The sequence below is a fragment of the Bufo gargarizans genome, chromosome 1, assembly GCF_014858855.1.
Source record: "Bufo gargarizans isolate SCDJY-AF-19 chromosome 1, ASM1485885v1, whole genome shotgun sequence".
Lineage (NCBI taxonomy): Eukaryota > Metazoa > Chordata > Amphibia > Anura > Bufonidae > Bufo > Bufo gargarizans.
The window spans coordinates 564,812,637-564,833,560 of record NC_058080.1 but is presented as its reverse complement, the minus strand read 5'-3'; the positions used below and the strand labels follow the sequence as shown (position 1 = coordinate 564,833,560).

The following is a 20,924-nucleotide window of genomic DNA, read 5'->3' as shown; positions in this document are numbered from 1 at the left end:
TTTTGCAAGTTGATCCAGAGGAAGGCAAAAAACCCTGTGAGGTAGAAGCCAATTTTCCTCACTTTAGGGGAATAAAAATTCCTTCCCGACTCCAATCAGGCAATCAGAATAACTCCCTGGATCAACGATCTCTCTCTAGTAGCTATAACCTGTAATATTATTACGCTCCAGAAATACATCCAGGCCCCTCTTGAATTCCTTTATTGTACTCACCATCACCACCTCCTCAGGCAGAGAGTTCCATAGTCTCACTGCTCTTACCATAAAGAATCCTCTTCTATGTTTGTGTACAAACCTTCTTTCCTCCAGACGCAGAGGATGTCCCGTCGTCACAGTCACCGTCCTGGGAATGAATAGATGATGGGATAGATCTCTGTACTGACCCCTGATATATTTATACATATTAATTAGATCTCCTCTCAGTCGTCTTTTTTCTAAAGTGAATAACCCTAATTTTGATAATCTTTCAGGGTACTGTAGTTGCCCCATTCCAGTTATTACTTTAGTTGCCCTCCTCTGGACCCTCTCCAGCAGTGCTGCAGATCCCTCCCCCTCCATACTGCTGTCCTCGCTCAGCTTTTCACCTTCCCAGGTTGGGTCAGTGACCTCATCGTCCACAACCTCTTCTTCCACTTCCTCACTCTGATCATCCTCCTGATTTGTTGACCTAACCACAACCTCAGTGATTGACAACTGTGTCTCATTCTCCTCATCAACCTCTTGAGACAGTAATTGCGGTTGACTCATTGGCAACTGTGTCTCATCATCACCCACCTTATTAAACATGAATTGCCTTTCCCCACCATCATGTTCTTGTGATTGTGGATGCTCAAGAGGTTGGGGATCAGGGCACAGGATCTCATGTCCCTCTTTAAGCGTGCTTGGCGAGAGGGCCAAATCAAGTAATGGCGATGAAAAGAGGTCCTCGGAATATCCGAGTGTGGGATCACTTGTTTGGCCAGACTGTACATGGTGGGAGGAAGGAGGATCAGGGTGAGGATTGTGTTGACCAGACTCCTGGCTACTGGGACTGAACTTGGTGGATGACAGGGTGGTGCTTAACCGACTGGAAGCATTATCTGCTGTAATCCAACCACAGCCTCTGTAATCCACGCCACAGCCTCTGCGTGCACCCTCACGGCCACTTCCCCGTCCCTTACTGCTCGCCTTCTTCATTTTAAATGTGATATATGCTTGAAAGTATGTCACACATACAGTAGCGTTGGATTTGGAAGTGTATACGGAAAATTTTTTACAAAGGCATTTGTGATTAGGAAACGTTATACCGGACAGGTAGCACAGGTAATGTCACTGTTCGCAGTGTCTGTGGAAAAAGGTACACTGGATGTCACTGATATTTTAGTGATGCGCACACTTTAAACAGGAGATGTGGCGCGGATAATTTAACTGTCCGCAGCGGACACCATCTAAGGAAAAAGTGCATTGGATGTCACTGATATTTTTGGAATGCGCAAACTTTAAACAGGCGATGTGGCGCGGATAATGTAACTGTCCGCAGCGGCCTATTACACGGTATTTAGCGCAGGTTGCACTACAAACATATATTGCTGCTGTCACACACAATAGTCCTTACAAGGACTTTTGGGTCTCTGAAATGTTTTTGTACAAAAAAATATTAAATTACACTCCCTACACTCTCTGTCCCTTCCTATGCTCAGCTCTCCCTGACTACGAATGAGCCGAACATGCATCATCAGGTGCTATATAGCACCTGATGACGCGTTCCGGCCAGTCAATCACTGTAATGCCAGTAGCCAACATGGTTACTGGCATTACAGTGAGGTCAGCACTTACCTGAAATTCTGAAATTTTCTTGAAAGAAACGTGCGGGGAGGAGACTTGAGCATGATGGCTGAGCATGCTCGATCATCACTATTAAATATATACGACCTTTGTGCATATTATCAACTTTCATATATTTTGCATGTTCATCCAGTACTAAAGCAGTTAAATCTTTCTCCTAATCTTCTCTGACTGTATAATAAGGCAGCTCCATAGGAAATTATTATTATATTTTGTTTATTTGAGCTCAGTAGGGAATAGGCTATAAATAATGGATATGCTTGCTTATTATTGAATCAGTCCCTTTGTGTGTTGTAGGTGATGTCCCCTCTCTCCGATTCCATTCTGGCAGAAAAGACAGTGACAGTGCTGGATGAAAAAGTGACAATAACAGACCTAGGCGTGCAACTTGTCTCTGGACTGTCATTCTATCTCCATTCTAGCTCAGTAAATAACAAAGCCATTGTAGTCACCTCCATGGCTCAGGAGCTACTGCATACTCCAAAACAGGTAGGATGCTTATGGCACTCATTATACACCGATAATTAAGCCAACTGTTATTATAATGTGAAATTCTTGCTTAAACAAAAATCATCTTAAAGGGTTGTCTAGGATTTTAAAATTGATTGTCTGAAACCAGCACCCTCTCCGATAAGCTGTTTTAGAGTAACTCCAGCAACAGAGTTAGTAATCACAGCGCTGCTCCCATTGAAGGGACTCCGTGCTGGAGCTTCTCTGAAACAACTAATTGGTGGTGTGCAACGTTATCGGATCCCTGCCAATCTGATATCGATGGCCTATCCTGGGGATAGGCTATTAATCTTAAAGTTCTGGACAACTCCTTAAACGAGGATGATTCTAGAGTGTACATTTTAATATAATACAGTGAAACCTTATTGAGAAAGCCTTACAAAATTGCATTTAAAAATGGTGCATCGAATTCAGCTAACTCTGCTGAACAGACCCTTACCGCACATATCAAAATTGTGATCCACAGAGCAGGCACGTATTAATAGTGCCCAACAGGAGGACGCTGATGACGCTTGGCCCTGTCAGTCAAGAGGGAGGGTGAGTGGGTAGAGCATGAAAGGTGAAACTCTATTGTGCACCCAGGGACTAGAGCCTGATGCTTGGTGCACTGATGCCTTATTTGCATAGAAATAAAACACAGTTTGCTACAGAACGGCACAAAGGATATGCTTTTGGTCAGCAGCATCAGCCCTACCAGGCATTAAAGGCTAGGAACACTTTTGAGGTCAATTTTTTTAAAATGATTATTGCATTGTACTCATTTTCAGCTAAAAATTTTTTTTTTGAAATTGATCTTTATTCCAAATACGGAGTTGTACAGAGCTGACATGCTCTAGAAGCTCCCTTTTGGATTTTCTGTATTTTCTGTCACACCAGTTTAGGCTACTTTCACACGAGCGTTCTGCTGTCCGCTCATGAGCTCCGTTTGAAGGAGCTCACGAGCGGAGCAGAACGCTTCCGTCCAGCCCTGATGCAGTCTGAATGGATGCGGATCCGCTCAGACTGCATCAGTCTGGCGGCGTTCAGCCTCCGCTCCGCTCGCCTCCGCACGGCCAGGCGGACACCTGAACGCTGCTTGCAGCATTCAGCTGTCCGCCTGGCCGTGCGGAGGCGTGCGGATCCGTCCAGACTTACAATGTAAGTCAATGGGAACGGATCCGCTTGAAGATGACACCATATGGCTCAATCTTCAAGCGGATCCATCCCCCATTGACTTTACATTGAAGGTCTGAACGGATCCGCTCAGGCTACTTTCGCACTTAGAAATTTTTCTAAGTTATTAATGCAGACGGATCCGTACTGAACGGAGCCTCCGTCTGCATTAATATGATCGGATCCGTTCAGAACGGATCCGATCAAGCGCAAGTGTGAAAGTAGCCTTAGCGATAAGGTTTATTAAAAGACCGACACAAGTGAAAGTACCAGTCTCACAGCTGTAAACACAATTAACCCTTTGTGACAGAACAGCTCAATATTTTTAATAAAAGCCAATAAAAAAAAAAAATTTAGCCAAAAATTAGTAAAATGCAATCATTAAAAAAATTCATCAGAAGGTGTACATTAGAGATGAGCGAATTTTTTTAAAAAAAACGTGAAAAATCTGTTTTGATCCGAATATATTCGTGGCAAATTACGTTAAAAAATTGCTATTTCCTGACTGCTGAGAGCCCTTATACATTAGTGGGGTAGAACACTGTGCCTTGCAGTAACACACATAGGAAGTCTGCTGTGGTAGTGAAATAATACTGTGAGTCCGCATGACATGCAGATGACAGATGTCGCTCTTAGAATCATTGCACAATTCACTTATTAGGGCAGTAACAGGGCCAAAACTGACCAAATAACTCAAGTATGAAGTCAGCCTTACAGGTCGATGTTAGCGCCAAGAAGAAGTCAATACTCCTTTTAGATCGTCGTCAGCTGATTCCACATAGATGTCTACAGAACCTGTTCTATTAAACGCGTATAGAAGTAGAGCCCCTCCGGACAGAGTGCAGAGGGTGTCAGCAGTAAGTTTGTGTTGACGTCACTGATTAATTTGCCCTTCCTCTGATCCATCAGAACAATAATCCACAAAAAAACGATCCTGTCTGTGGAGCATCCGCCTTTACTCGGTCAGCATTTGCTCAATAATCCATCAGTATTGCTAATGCCCCCAAAAAACTGGAGTGAATGTAAAACAGAGAAGACACGTGAACCAAATATTTGCATTTCTTCTGTGTTTTGTAACCACTCCTGCTTTTGGCTACCAAATCATAAGCCAATTCTGAAGGGACCATACAGGCCATATAGCTGCTACACAGACAGGATCCATTGTGTGTCTCATTTTTCCTTCCTTCTGACAGATCAGAAGAAAGGTCAAATAAATAATGTAAATCATGATGTCAGCCAGGCCGAAAGGCAAAATAGTGGCCCAGTCATGAAGTGGAGAGGGTGGGAACAGCATGAGAAGTCCACATAGTGGACCTATGACATAGTTTTGAGGTGGAAGCAATATTAAGAGACCACAGAGTGGCCCAATGACAGGGTTTGGAGTTGGAAGCAGTATAGGGAGGCCACCAAGTGGCACAATGACCGAGTGTGGAGGTGGCAGCAGCATTAGGAGGTCACTGAGTGCCACAATGACAGAGTCTGGAGGTGGCAGCAGTATGAAGGGCCACCGAGTAGCACAATGACAGATTCTGGGGTTGGCGGCAGTATGAGGAGGCCACTGAGTGGCACAATGACTGAGTCTGGAGGTGACGGCATCTGGAGAAAGCCACCGAGTGGCACAACGACAGAGTTAGGAGTTGGCAGCAGTAGGAGGAGGCCAGTGAGTGCCTGAATGACTGAGTCTAGAGTTGTCAGCAGTATGGGGAGGCCACCGAGTGGCACAATGACAGAGTCTGGAGTTGGCAGCAGTATGAGGAGGCCACCGAGTGGCACAATGACCAAGCCTGGAGGTGGAAGCATCAGGAGAAAGCCACCGAGTGGCACAACAACAGAGTCTGGAGTTGGCAGCAGTATGAGAAGGCCACAGAGTGGCACAATGACCGAGTCTGGAGGTGGCAGCAGCAGGAGTAGGCCACAGAGTGGCGCAATAACAGAATCTGGAGGTGGCAGCAGCATGAGTAGGCCACAGAGTGGCACAATGACAGAATGTGGAGGTGGCAGCAGCATGAGTAGGCTACAGAGTGGCACAATAACAGAGTCTGGAGGTGGCAGCAGCATGAGTAGGCCACAAAGTGGCACAATGACAGAGTCTGGAGGTGGTGGTAGCATCAGAAAGTTGTCATTCTTTTCATGTACTTGTTGTATATTTGTTGTTTCTAAATATATACGTTGCATGTCCCAAAAAAAAAGTCGCCACCTGAATTTAACTAAGCAAATAGTTATGAGCCTTCTATTGGATTATTACTACATGGACGATTATCTTTCAGCTGGTAATGTTATTTAACCCCAACTGGTGTAATGAGTTGCTTCTCATTTCTTAAACAACCATGTCGAAAAACACATCTCGTGGTCATGGAAAAGATGTTAGGCTGTTTGAGAAGGGTCAAATCATTGGTATGCATCAAGCAGAGAAAACATCTTAGGAGATTGCAGAAACGACTAAAATTGGGTTAAGAACTGTCCAACGCATTATTAAAAACTGGAAGGATAGTGGGGAGCCATCGTATTTGAGGAAGAAATGCGGCCAGAAAAAAATCCTGAATGATCGTGATCGGCGATCACTTAAATGTTTGGTAAAATAAAATTGAAGAAAAGCAGTAGTAGAACTCAGGGCTATGTTTAATAGTGAAAGTAAGAGCATTTCCACACGCACAATGTGAAGAGAACTCAAGGGATTGGGACTGAACAGCTGTGTAGCCATAAGAAAACCACTAATCAGTGAGGCAAACCAGAAAAAAAGGCTTCAATATGCTAGGGAGCATAAAGATTGGACTCTGGAGCAATGAAAGAAGATCATGTGGTCTGATGAGTCCAGATTTACCCTGTTCCAAAGTGATGGGCGCATCAGGGTAAGAAGAGTGGCAGATAAAGTGATGCACCAATCATGCCTAGTGCCTACTGTAGTGTACAAGCCTGAGGGGGCAGTGCTATGATCTGGGGTTGCTGCAGTTGGTCAGGTGGACACATGGATTGGCCAGACCTTAATCCCTTATTGAGAATCTTTGGGATGTGCTGGAGAAGGCTTTGCGCAGCGGTCAGACTCTACCATCATCAATGCATAATCTTGGTGAAAAATGAATGCAACACTGGATGGAAATAAATCTTGTAACATTGCAGAAGCTTATCGAAACAATGCCACAGCGAATGCGTGCCATAATCAAAGCTAAAGGCTTTTTTTAGCTGGCAACTTTTCTTTTGGACAGGTAGTGTATATTTTACCTGCACATTTATTGGTTGTGTAGCAGCCAACAAACGTGCAGGGAGGAGACTCGAGCATGGCGATGCTCTAGCCGAACTGGTGTTCAGTCCGAGTATGCTCGATCATCACTAAGTCTGATGCATCAGGAATTGGTGGTTGGAAATCCTGGCTGATCCACGTCTGATTCATCTTGACAAAGGTCTGTCTATCCACATTTTGGCGAATTCTCCTTGGGGTAACTATGGCCCCCGCCGCACTAAACACCCGCTCTGATGCCACACTACTGGCCAGGCAGGATAGCTTTTTCAGGGCAAACTCTGCTAGTTGCGGCCAAAAGTCCAGTTTGGCTACCCAGTAGTCCAGTGTATATGTAATGTGGGGTGGCAGGGTGCTGTCCAAGTATGCTACCACCTGCTCGTTCAGGTTCTGCTCTATGTCTAGCTGCTGCTGGTGAGTAGTTTCTTCACTATGTGGGTGAAGAAAACTACTCATCAGCGACTGTAGACTCAGGCTGCTGCTGATGGAGCTGGTACTGCTCTTGCCACCCCACCCCTCCCCAGCAGCCATGGCATAGGAAAGTGAGCGCCAAGGGCCCCCTGGTCATACCTGCGAGAGGATGGACGATGGCACAGATAGGCAGCGGCCAGCTGACTACATAGGATGTCTCTGTAGTAGTTCAGTTTGTCCTCCCTCTCAGTGGGTGTAAAAAAGGTCCCCATTCTGGACCAGTAGCAAGGGTCCAACAGGGTGGAGAGCCACAAGTCTTCCCTCTGTGGATTGGTCACAATTCGGTTGTCACTACGCAAGCAAGTAAGCATGCATCGTGCCATTTGTGCAAGTGACTCGGAGGGACTCCCTGCCTTCATCTCCACTGCATACTGCCACGGTGTGTCCGGGTCCTCTGTCTCGTCTTCCTCATCACCCTGTAGCTCCTCTGGCTGCTCCTGCTCCTCCTGTCCTGTCAGCTGAGTAAAAGAAAGACCCATTTCACTACACATTGCCTGTGCTCCAATGTCTTTCTCCCCCTCCTCTTCCAGTTCAGCTCCCATAGGGCTCATGTGTCCGTGAGATCGACTCCTGTCCCCTGACCAGCCATTGTTACCAGCATCTGCTCCAGGACATGAATCTGTGGAATTACGTTGTTCATTCCATACTCCTGGCGACTGACAAATAACATGGCCTCCTCAAAGAGCCTAAGCAAACGGCAGGTGTCACGCATGAGCTGCCACTGGCTGACATCGAAGTTATACATTGGAGTACTCCTATTCTCTTGCATCATCAAGAAATCGTTGATGGCCTTTCTCTGTTCGTATAGTCAGTCCAACATATAGAGGGTGGAATTCCAACAGGTAAAAACATCGCATATAAGCCTATGTTGGGGGATGCCGTTCTACTGCTGCAGCTCAAGGAGGCTATGTTTTGCAATGTACGAAGTGCATGCAAAGTTTCCTGGCCATTTTTAGGATGTCTTGCAGATGGGTGGATAAGTTCAGGAACCGCTTGACAACCAGATTGAACATTTGGGCCATGCAGGGCGCATGGCTAAGCCTTCCTTTACGCAGCGCCGACACCATGTTCTTCCCAGGATTCGATTTCTTGATGTTCCTCCCCTGTGTGACTCCGTTCGACAAGGCAAACCAGGTGCAGAACAGCGTGACACCGCCACGCCCTGCACATGTGGTATGCTGGAGGGTTACTGTGACGTCCCTGCAGTGGAGGTTGAGGACATGGTGGAGGATGAGGGGGAAGAGGCGGACATTTTCGCAGGACCAACAGTGTGATAATGTGGAGACAGAAGCGGCGTGACCTGGCCAAGTGGCTGTGCAGGAACCACATTCACCCAGTGGCCCGTAAAGGGCATGTATTGTCCCTGACCGTAGTTACAGCTCCACACGTTGGTACTGCCTTTTTTGCAACTCTCCACCTCGGCTTGGCACAAGCCATCAGTTCTCTAAAAGGTGCAGAGCCCACCACTTGGAAAGGGAGGGACTGCAGCACCAGCAACTTGGACAGGAGCACGTTCAGCTTCTGTGCCGTTGGATGCATGCACGCATACTGCTGTCTCTTGGCAATTGCTTCGGTGATTGATTGCTGGCAGAATTACTGACGAGGAGTAAGAGCAGGAGCATCTGGACCAGTAGAAGATGGGATTGACAGATATCTCTCTTAGGCTGAGGTGGTGAAGCCTTGACTGGCTGAAACTGGGTGTGTGACACTGGGTGATGCAGCGGTACGCAGGCTGGACCACCAAATCTGAGCCACGGTTCCCCCAGGCCACTTTATGGTGATGCTGCATATGTTGATGCAGGGCAGTGGTACCAACATTGGCACCTTGCTCATGCTTCACCTTCTGCCCACATGTACTACATATGGCCATGTTGACCTCCTCTGGTGGCTTCACAAAAAACTGCCACACCACCGAGTACCTGATTTCCCCCCCAACACTACTCACTGGCTGACTGCTTCCGCCACTGCTTCCATGAACCCGTGCACCACTCCTTCCTGGGCAGGTAGGCTGCTGAAAAGCGGGTGGTTTACCCCATGCCTGTTTGGCTCCCGACCTCCCACTGCTGCCACTCTGCTGACTCCTGGCCATACTAGTGACTTGCTGGCTCACGGGCAAGCTGCCACCCTCTTCTCATGATGATGACGAAGCCCCTTCTTCACCTGGCTCGCAAGTGCGATCGGCTTCATCATCATAGAGTAGTGTCTGCACATGACTGATGTCCTCCTCGACGGTCTATGGGTCAGGAGCCTGACCGCTTGCAACACAAGCTCTCCTCATCACTACTTGCCCGCCTAGCGAAGAAGCGGCAGATGTCTCCTCCAAATCTTGGCTGGGCAGTAGCTGCTGACTGTCGTCTAGTAGCTGTTCCTTGGTGAAAAGTGGAGCTGAGCCCACAGCATGTAGCACTTCTCGCGGTGAGGGTACAGAAAAGGCCAGTGGTAGGTTGAGGACAGGTGACGGCACAGGGCCTGCCCACTAAGGGTTGTGTCTGACGAACCCACCGACTGTTGGCTGGGGGTGTCTGATGTCACTTTGGATTACATAGATGACCGAGTCAACTAATCAAGAACCTCTGGGTTGCTGGTACAGACACGACCGCTAGATGATACCATGAGGTCAGACCTCTCGCTGTGACTCCTGCTGCCACGCCCCCTTACTCTGCTGCGGCCTCTTCTTGCGCCAGAAACATTCAGGCCTCTGCCACTCTTCTGTGCATGGCCTGGCACTTCTCTGCCTGACATAATTGAGGCTGAACAAAACAAATTAAACTGAAATTAAAACACCCCTTAAAGCAATGAATATATTTTTGTTTTTGTACTGAAATAGTCTACTAAACGCTTTCACCACAATTAACTGCAGAAATGCACTAAGAATATATTTTTCTTGTTTTACTGAAATACGACCCTATACGCTCTCACCAGAAATAACTGCAGCAGTGAACTGAGAATATGTATTTTTTGTTGGACGGAAATAGGCCACTATACACTTTGACCAAAAAAAATAATTTAAGAATCTGATTGAAGTGTGTATATATATTTCTTGAAGTACAGAAATACACCCCTATATGCTTTCAATAGAAATCACTGCAGCAGTACACGGAGAATATATATTACTTGTCGCACTGAAATTGGCCACTGTACGCTTTGACCAGAAAAAAATTTAAGAGTGAAGTGCGTATATAGTTTTCTTGAAATACTGAGATACTCCCCTCAACGCTTTCATCAGAAATAACTGCAGCAGTGAACTGAAAATATATATTTCTTGTTGGATGAAAATAGGCCACAATAAGCTTTGACCAGAAAAAAATGTAAGAATCTAATTGCAGTGCGTATATACAGTATATTTCTTTAAGTGCTGAAATACGCAACTATACGCTTTCACCAGAAATCACTGCAGCAGTGCACTGAGAATATATATTTCTTGTTGCACTGAAATTGGGCACTATACACTTTGACCCCAAAACATTTTGTTAAGCAAATATTTAGAATATAGTGCTATATATTGGTAATGACCAATATTTTTAATTTTTTTGTATGTTTTTAACACAGTACACATCAGGTGATCATCCCTCCCTTTTTTTTAGCTTGTGGGCCAATGAGAAGGCTTTGTCACAGTTTAGCAACATCCTTAGCAACCAATAGAAAAGTTGCCTACCCCACCCCGATATTTCACGCGCATTGCGCGAATAATACATTATTGATTTTCGCAATCTAGAATAAAATCTCGAATTCGCGAATATATGACAAATATTCTACAAAATATTCATGAAATATTGCGAATTCAAATATTGCCCCTGCCGCTAACCACTATTAAAGAGTAAAGGGCGTATATAGTTTTCTTGATGTACTGAAATACGCCCCTATACTCTTTCACCAGAAATAACTGCAGCAGTGAACTAAAAATATATATTTCTTGTTGGACGGAAATAGGGCACTATACGCTTTGACCAGAAAAAAAATGTAAGAATCTGATTGAAGTGCGTATATATATTTCTTGAAGTACAGAAATACACCCCATATGCTTTCAATCACTGCAGCAGTGCACTGAGAATATATATTTCTTGTCACACTGAAATTGACGCTTGACCAGAAAAAAATATGAGTATATATATATTTCAAAATAAACAAATGCAGCAGTGCAGTGTATATATATTTTTCTTTATTTACTGAAATACGCCCCTATACGCTTTCAACAGAAATAACTGCAACACTGCAGTGCATATATATTTTTCTTTTTTTACTGAAATACGCCCCTATATGCTTTCACCAGAAATAACTGCAACAGTGCAGTGTATATATTTTTTTCCGCCCCTATACACTTTCAACAGAAATAACTGCAACACTGCAGTGCATATATATTTTTCTTTTTTTACTGTAATATGCCCTATACGCTTTAGTAACATAGTACATAGTAACATAGTACATAAGGCCAAAAAAAGACATTTGTCCATCCAGTTCGGCCTGTCATCTTGCAAGTTGATCCAGAGGAAGGCAAAAAAAATATTATTACACTCCAGAAATACATCCAGGCCCCTCTTGAATTCCTTTATTGTACTCACCATCACCACCTCCTCAGGCAGAGAGTTCCATAGTCTCACTGCTCTTACCATGAAGAATCCTCTTCTATGTTTGTGTACAAACCTTCTTTCCTCCAGACGCAGAGGATGTCCCCTCGTCACAGTCACCGTCCTGGGAATAAATAGATGATGGGAGAGATCTCTGTACTGACCCCTGATATATTTATACATATTAATTAGATCCCCTCTCAGTCGTCTTTTTTCTAAAGTGAATAACCCTAATTTTGATAATCTTTCAGGGTACTGTAGTTGCCCCATTCCAGTTATTACTTTAGTTGCCCTCCTCTGGACCCTCTCCAGCTCTGCTATGTCTGCTTTGTTCACTGGAGCCCAGAACTGTGCACAGTACTCTATGTGTGGTCTGACTAATGAAGCAAAAATAAATGCAACAGTGCAGTGCATATATATTTTTCTTTTTTTGCTGAAATACACCCATTTAAGCTTTCACCAGAAATAACTGTAACAGTGCAGTGCGTATACATTTTTCTTTTTTTACTGAAATACACCCCTATACGCTTTCACCAGCAATAACTGCAGAAGTGAAATGCATATATATTTTTCTTGTAGTACTGAATAAGATACTAAGATATAAGCCTCTAAAGGCTTTTCAACATAGCACTTGCAGCCCAATAACAAATAGCTGGAATGACAGAGTTGTCTAATAACTATTTGGATCCCCAAATAATCGTTACCTGCACTTGTAAATCACTTTCCTATCAATGTCCCTAGCACCTTCTGACATCTCTCCCTGCACTAAGATGCTGTGAAATGATTCCTCCCTATCCTTTCCCTGCACTTATAAATCTTTTTTTCAGTCTTTTTTTTTCCCACACTCGTTTTTGCACTTGCTGTCCCTAGCGCCTTCACACATCTGTCCCTGCACTCTGAACACTGGAAAATGGCAGAATCTAAAATGGTTGTGACATCACAAGGCTGACTGACTGCTGATTGGCTGCATGCAAGCATGTCAATCTGAGTGATCCCGCCTTCCCAGAGTTCCTTGCCCCATGTCCTCAGTCCTCACATGTGTAGCCGCCATTTTAGGAAAATTGACATTCGTTACCACGAAGCGCGAGGAAATTTGCATTTGTTGCAAATACATTTTTCCTGAAATTCTAAATGAATTCCACTTCGTCAACTTTGATTCGCTCATCTCTAGTGTACATAGCCTTTAAGGCTGGTTTAATATGGTTGATCCAGCTGACAGATGCTCTTTAATAATACTGGTCTCCCATGTAAGTGTGGTGCATCAGTATCTCTCTCCCATACAGCAAGGTGAAAGTACTGATGATAAATATTGGACCCGCCATTTTCTGAAAAGTGGCTGACATTTTTAGTTGCCCTTCATGTAACTGTAAAGCCTTGCTCTTCTTTGTTCAGTGGTTTCATGCTCCAGTCACTTGTGATCAGAAGTTTTTTTTACCCCAGCTGGTATCCGTCTCTTGTCTTTCTTTAGTCTGCTGATATGAAACATCTTCTGATCAGCCCATAGGCTTTTTCCATGAAAAGTTTTATTTTATGCAGATCTTTGTAGTCATTGCAGTGAAGAGAGAATGGAGCAGGTGTCATCTGACTGCACATCAGCGCTCCGCCATTATATAGTCAGCACAATGCTGTATGAATGTTGCTTGTCAGAGAGATACAAATCCATGGTTTGCAGATACAATGACTGATGGCTTTGCAGTTTCAAATGTATTAAAATTGAATATTGAAAATTTAGGTCATTCTGGATAGATACTAGAATCAGGGACCACTTTTTCCATTTCACAAAGGTCATCTGTACTGCTATTCAGAAAATGTTCCCTACACCCTATATGCTATTAACAAAAGGGAAAGCCCAACATTTCTTCATTTCACCACCATTGATCATTGCAGTTTCTGTGATGACCAGAGTGCAGTGTGAGTACAGTACATTAGTGGGTGCTCTGTGATAAACATTTATTATGAGGTATGGCTAATAGTGATGAGCGGCAGGGGCAATATTCAAATTTGCGATGTTTTTCGCAAATATTTTGTAGAATATTTGTCATATATTCACAAATTCGCAAATTTGAGATTATTTTCTTGACTGCGAAAATCGGCAATGTATTATTCGCGAAATGCACGTGAAATACCTGCATAGAGTAGGCACGTTTTCTATTGGTTGCTAGGGATGTTGCTAAGCTGTGACAAAGCGTTCTCATTGGCCCACAGGCTAGAAGAAGGGAGAGATGCTCACCTGATGTGTACTGTGTTAAAAAACAAACAAACAAAAAAAATAATACTGGTCATTACAAATATACAGCATTATATTCTAAATATTCACAAATTCTCAAAGTGACGATATTCGTGATAAAAATTTGCTTTTCGAATATTCACGCTCAACACTAATGGCTAATAGCCATAGCTGCCGCACTAATCAGTTAGGGTTACTTTAGAACGGCAATTGACTATGAACAGTGATGGTCAGTTCGCAGTGTTCGCCAGCGAACACATGCGGGCTGCCATCTTTAGTAAAGTAGACTCACCCGTCCGGCGATGCACATGTAAGCCCTTACCTGTGCCTGTGCCGGGAGCCGGTCTAAAATCAAATGCAGTCACCGGGAGCAGGCAGTTCCGAGAACAGCCACCGGGGGTCTTTATCGGGCTGTTCTTGGGACTGCCGGTGACCACATTTGATTTCAGACCGGCTCCCGGCACAGGTAAGGGCTTACATGTGCATCGCCGGACGGGTGAGTCTACCTTACTAAAGATGGCAGCCCGCATGTGTTCGCTGGCGAACACTGCAAACTGACCATCATTGACTATGAACATGTTAGTAGCTGTAGCTATTAGCCACTATTTGGCTTGTTGGTGTCTCTGACATTTAATACATAAAAAAGGCTTCAGACAAGACCATAAAGGGGTTTCCAGTTTTCCTCAACACCCTGTAAATTTATGAAAGTAGCTTTAAGTTAGTAATGTATATCTTTTACTTTTATTGCTTCTACCTTTCGTTCTGGGCTGTGGTGACATGACCATGTCCATGTTGCTCTTTCTTATTTCCTGTGAGGTTATGTCCATGGGCATGTCTAAGCAGCAACAGGGGCAGTGACAGAAACATAGTGACATAGAATTCCTGGAAAGTTGTTTATAACAGCAGAAACCCGGCAGCTATGGTGCCCTCTGAGCTCGCGATCGGGCAATGTATTTAAAGTGATGACTTCTGCCATACATGTACGGATGTTGTCAAGGGGTTAAGGAGATTTTCAAGCTGGTGTAAAAGAATACAGGCTTAGTTTCCCCTAGCAACCAATCAGATTCCACCTTTTATTTTTTTTGAACTCCATAAAATGTGGAATCTGATTGGTTGCTAGGGGAAACTAAGGCACTTTTTCTTTACACCAGTTTGATAAATCTCCCCTATGCTTTTAATAATTTGAATATATTGTGTGTGGTGTCGCTATTCGTGGTGTTTTTTAAGAGGAAAACTGATGATAAATTGAAGAAATGGATAATATGAATGGTAGCCAAAGAGCCCAGGACAACTTCCAAAGAGATTAGAGGTCAGATCACACCATCCGTTGCTGTCTGGAGCTTTTTGGCAAGTGACATCAACTCTATGTTCACAGATAAAAAAATGAAGCATAAAAAGAAAAGAACATTGTACCAACTGTGAAACATGGAGGAGGCTTGATTATGTTTTGAGGCTACTTTGCTGCATCCGGCACAGGGTGTCTTTAATCTGTGCAGGGTTCAAGGAAATATCAAGACTATCAAGGCATTCTGGAGTGAAATGTGCTGCCCAGTGTCAGAAAGCTTGGTCTCAGTCACAGGTTATTGGTCGTCCAACAAGATAATGGCCCAAAACACACAGCTAAAATCACCCAAGAATGGCAAGTGCAAAGCATTGGACTATTTTGAAGAGGCCTTATGTCTTGTTCACACGACCGTGTGAAGCCCGTGCCCCTGCTGTGGGCACCGACCGTGGCCCAGTCACATGGGGATTCACATGAATGGGTCTGCGATCCATCCATTCCGCAAAAAGATAGAGCATGTTCTATCTTTTTGCGGTGCAGAGGCACGGAATGGAACCCCAGGAAGCACTCTGTAGTGCTTCCGTAGTGTTCTGTTCTGCACTGTTTCGCATCTCCGGATTTGTGGACCCATTCAGGTGAATAGGTCCGCATCCGTGATGCATAATGCACACGGAACGGTGCCCTTATTTTGCGGATCCGCGAATGCATCAACGGGCAGTACACGTTCATGTGAATGAACCCTTATATGAACCCTGATCTAAATCCTAATGAACATCTGTGAAAGGAGCTGAAACATACAGTCTGGTGAAGGCACCCGTCAAACCTGAGACAGCTGGAGTAGTTCGCTCATGAAGAGTTCACCAAAATACTTGTGGACAGGAGCAGAAGTCTTATTGAGAGTTGCAGAAACGACTTAATTGCAGTGATTGCCTCAAAAGGTTGTGTAACAAAATTCTAAGGGTACCATCATTTTTGTCCAGGCCAGTTTCATAAATTTTTTTTGGCCTCTGCATAACTTCAGCAGACCCACCGTAGCTTCTAAATGTAAGACAGCCCCCGAGCTGTCTTACATTTACCCTGGGTTCACACCTGAGCGTTTCTGAGACGCGCGTTTTACGCGCGTATTTGTCGCGCGTTTTTATGCACGTTTTTTGCAATAGTAAACGCGCGTTTGTGTGATTGACTGCAGTGTTGTCTAATGAGTCTATGGCCAAAACGCGCGACAAACGCCCCAAAAAAAGCTCAAGAACTTGTTTATGCGTCTGGCATTTTACAGCGCTGTAAAACGCTCAAGTGTGAACCGGGGCCATAGGGAAGCATTGTTTTCCACGTGTTGAGCGTTTTACAGCGCGTTTGAACGCGCTGTAAAACGCTCAGGTGTGAACTTAGGGTTAGACAATTTTCTACGCCTAAACCAGGCATAGGAAATGATGAATGAGACAGTCCTTCCACGCCCACCTTTTTAGACCTGCTCCAGAAATACCCTTAATATAAGCGCACTTCTGTGTAATAAACTACCGCCTTAGTCGTTTATGTGGATGGGACTATGGTATGTTGCAAATGTAAAAAAAATAGTCTCTTTATAATATACATTTGTGTTTTGTTATGATAATTGAGATTATTATCATAAAATATGCATCAATTTATCTGTGCCAGTGTATTATTGTGATATAAAGGAGTATAAATGTGCATGAAGACCTCTTGCTTTGGCTGAGATTGCAGGAACGCAAGGAAAGTGGATTTCGGCGGACCTGCAAGGAAGGATTCAAACATGGTGTGAATCCTCCATGCAGCACCGCTGAACTCTCCTTTTCTAACTTCTCCTCATCCACACTATTAACCGACTGGAGGGTGAGCAGCAGCAAGCACCAAATCTACTATTATACTCCATGCATGCAGGGCTGTTGTGCACCAGGTGAAGACTCTACAAACTTCCGCACCCCAGCACATCACCCTGTTCCTGCACATGCGGCTCTCCCCTTTCATTTGACAGATACTGCAGGAACACTAGGGTTAGTTAGGACATTGATTTTTATTCCATACTAGCTGAAGGACCCAGATATTTCATCTATTCACGTCAATCGGTCCGCAAAAAAAACGTAACACATACGAAAATGCATCTGTATGTCTTCCGTATCCGTTCCGTTTTTGCTGAACCTTCTATTGAAAATGTTATGCCCAGCCCAATTTTTTCTATGTAATTACTGTATACTGTATATGGCATACGGTAAAACAGAATGGAAAAACGGAAAGGAAATGGAAACACAACGGAAGCAACGGATCCGTAAAAACGGACCGCAAAACACTGAAAAAGCCATACATGAGCCCTAACAGTGATTTCCACAAAACCCCGCCCCTTTAACAGTGCCATTTACAGCAATCTGCCCCTTAACATTGACCTCCATAGCGGACCGGCCCCTTAACTGTGACCTCCACAGCAGCCTGCCCCTAGGGAGGCTGAAGGTCTGGTTTTAGGGTGGACAATCTGGCTTTCAGACTCCCTGTCCTCCATCTGGCGCAGGGCCTGGACAGACACAGGGATGTCCTATTGAACAGGTCACTCTCAGACATCAGAACTGTGCTGCCTGAGTATGAGCTGCAGGGAGATGGTCACCCTCCCTCTCATACCTGCAGCTGACAAAAGTTGATTTTTACCTTAATTTTTTCAATCACTGTCGACTACGGAGTGGGAGTGGGCATGGCCTAACTGGGTCAGGGCATGGCTTAGTGAGACCTGGGGGCAGGGTTTTTAAGTCCGTCTTTTGAGGGTCGCCTGAATGGCCACCCTTATCTGTGACCTCCACAGCACTCCGCTCCCTTAACAGCGTCATCCACAGTGCCCTGACCCATTAAAGCTGACCTACAGCAGTGAAGAAAAATGGCTGGGTTGTTATGGAAACATGGTGTAAAACTGTGTGTATGTGGAGACTAAGGGCCTGCGAGCTTCTATTGGCTGATAAGGGACATGTGACCGTGTGTATGGGATATGAAGAGAAAGACTAGCAGGCTTCAATTGGCTAATGCATTTTGGGGGACTATCTCAGGAACGGTACGTCCTAGAGAGCTGAGACCTGGTCTAAAACCTTCCTGGACACCTGATGTACCTGTGTGCCACATTTTGAGATTGTAAATGCAGCAGTGCGGATTCCTTTAGCGGACAGACATGCACACATACACTCAGTTTTATATAATAGATACACCTTTTTAGCTTTGTGTTAAAGTGAATCCTCCCCTCTATAGTAATGATTTTGTTACAGACTTTTTCTTCTTCTGTTTTCTTGAACTGCTTAATGGATTCCTATTGACTAAATATAAGAAATAAAAATGTTTTTCAGCGTTTACAATCACCATCATTGCCTCATCATCATTTCATGAGCCTCTTTGTTAGCGAACAGAATATGCAAACAATAGAGTTTGATCAGGTAGGAATCATTGTATAGTCTCAACATGATCTTTTCTCTAGATATGAAGGTTTGACTTTGGTTACTGCATTAAGCAAGGAGATACAAAACAAGGTCTAACACATCTACAGACTTAGTGAGACTCTTTAGGGCCTCTTGCACACAACCCTTTGGTGTTTCCAAATATATTAATGCCGGATCCGGTACCAAGTGTTCATGAAATTGCCCAATTTATTGTGAAAAAAATAAATACTGGATCTGTTTTTCCGGATGACACTGGAGAGACGGATCCGGTATTTCAATGCATTTGTCAGACGGATCTGGATCCGGAATCAAATGATATCCGTTTGCATACGGATTTCCGGATCCGGCAGGCAGTTACGGCGAACTGCCTGCTGGATTCTTCTAACGCTAGTGTGAAAGTACCCTTACATTTAGACCATTTTCTACACCTATCAAAATGGAGCTATTCTTTACAACCAATATTGTGTCCTAAATAACCATAACCCCAATATAAAGACAAAACTGGTACCACACTTCATTAATACTTTTATTACAGTATCAGTTCACCATAGAGTTCCATTGGAAAAAACATACAGTTGCAAGAAAAAGTATGTGAACCCTTTGGAATGATATGGATTTCTGCACAAATTGGTCATAAAATGTCACCTGATCTTCATCTAAGTCACAACAATAGACAATCACAGTCTGCTTAAACTAATAACACACAAATAATTAAATATGACTATGTTTTTATTGAACACACCATGTAAAAATTCATAGTGCAGCTGGAAAAATGACTAAACTAATGGCATCTCCAAGAGCTAATTGGAGTGAGGTGTCAGCCAACTGGAGTCCAATCAATGAGATGAGATTGGAGGTGTTGGTTACAGCTGCCCTGCGCTATAAAAAGAACACACCAGTTCTGGGTTTGCTTTTCACAAGAAACATTGCCTGATGTGAATGATGCTTCACACAAAAGAGCTCTCAGAAGACCTACGATTAAGAATTGTTGACTTGCATAAAGCTGGAAAGGGTTATAAAAGTATCTCCAAAAGCCTTGCTGTTCATCAGTCCACGGTAAGACAAATTGTCTATAGATGGAGAAAGTTCAGCACTGCTGCTACTCTCCCTAGGAGTGGCCGTCCTGTAAAGATGACTGCAAAAGCACAGCGCAGACTGCTCAAAGAGGTGAAGAAGAATCCTAGAGTGTCAGCTAAAGACTTACAAAAGTCTCTGGCATATGCTGACATCCCTGTTAGCGAATATACTATATGGGAGGATACCACAGAGGAATCCACTGCTGTCCAAAAAAAAACATTGCTGCACGTTTACAGTTTGCACAAGAGCACCTGGATGTTCCACAGCAGTACTGGCAAAATATTCTGTGGACAGATGAAACCAAAGTTGAGTTGTTTGGAAGAAACACACAACACTATGTGGAGAAAAAGAGGCACAGCACACCAACATCAAAACCTCATCCCAACTGTGAAGTATGGTGGTGGGGGCATCATAGTTTGGGGCTGCTTTGCTGCATCAGGGCCTGGACGGATTGCTATCATCAAAGGAAAAATGAATTCCCAAGTTTATCAAGACATTTTGCAGGAGAACTTAAGGCCATCTGTCCACCAGCTGACGCTCAACAGAAGATGGGTGTTGCAACAGGACAACAACCCAAAGCATAGAAGTTTATCAACAACAGAATGGCTTAAACAGAAGAAAATACACCTTCTGGAGTGGCCCAGTCAGAGTCCTGACCTCAACCCAATTGAGATGCTGTGGCACGACCTCTAGAAAGCGACTCACACCAGACATCCCAAGAATATTGCTGAACTGAAACAGTTCTGTAAAGAGGAATGGTCAAGAATTACTCCTGACTGTTGTGCACGTCTGATCTGCAACTACAGGAAACGTTTGGTTGAAGTTGCTGCCAAAGGAGGTTCAACCAGTTATTAAATCCAAGGGTTCACATACTTTTTCCACCTGCACTGTGAATGTTTACATGGTGTGTTCAATAAAAACATGGTGACATTTAATTATTTGTGTGTTATTAGTTTAAGCAGACTGTGATTGTCTATTGTTGTGACTTAGATGAAGTTCAGATCACATTTTATGACCAATTTGCGCAGAAATCCATATAATTCCAAAGGGTTCACATACTTTTTCTTGCAACTGTATATGTTAATGTGTATGTTTTTTTACAGGACACTGCAGGATAGAAAAGCGTGGTGTGCTACGATTTTGAACCTTTTTTCCC

The 20,924-nt window shown here is 44.0% G+C and overlaps 1 protein-coding gene across 1 annotated transcript in view; it reads left to right on the top strand.

Moving 5' to 3' along the window:
- TMEM132C (transmembrane protein 132C) overlaps positions 1-20,924 on the top strand; it is an 805,495-nt gene that overhangs the window by 760,495 nt on the left and 24,076 nt on the right. Inside the window, exon 8 of the mRNA XM_044275646.1 lies at positions 2,122-2,313. Coding sequence (XP_044131581.1) covers positions 2,122-2,313 — 192 coding nt within the window. The remainder of the gene's footprint in view (positions 1-2,121; positions 2,314-20,924) is intronic.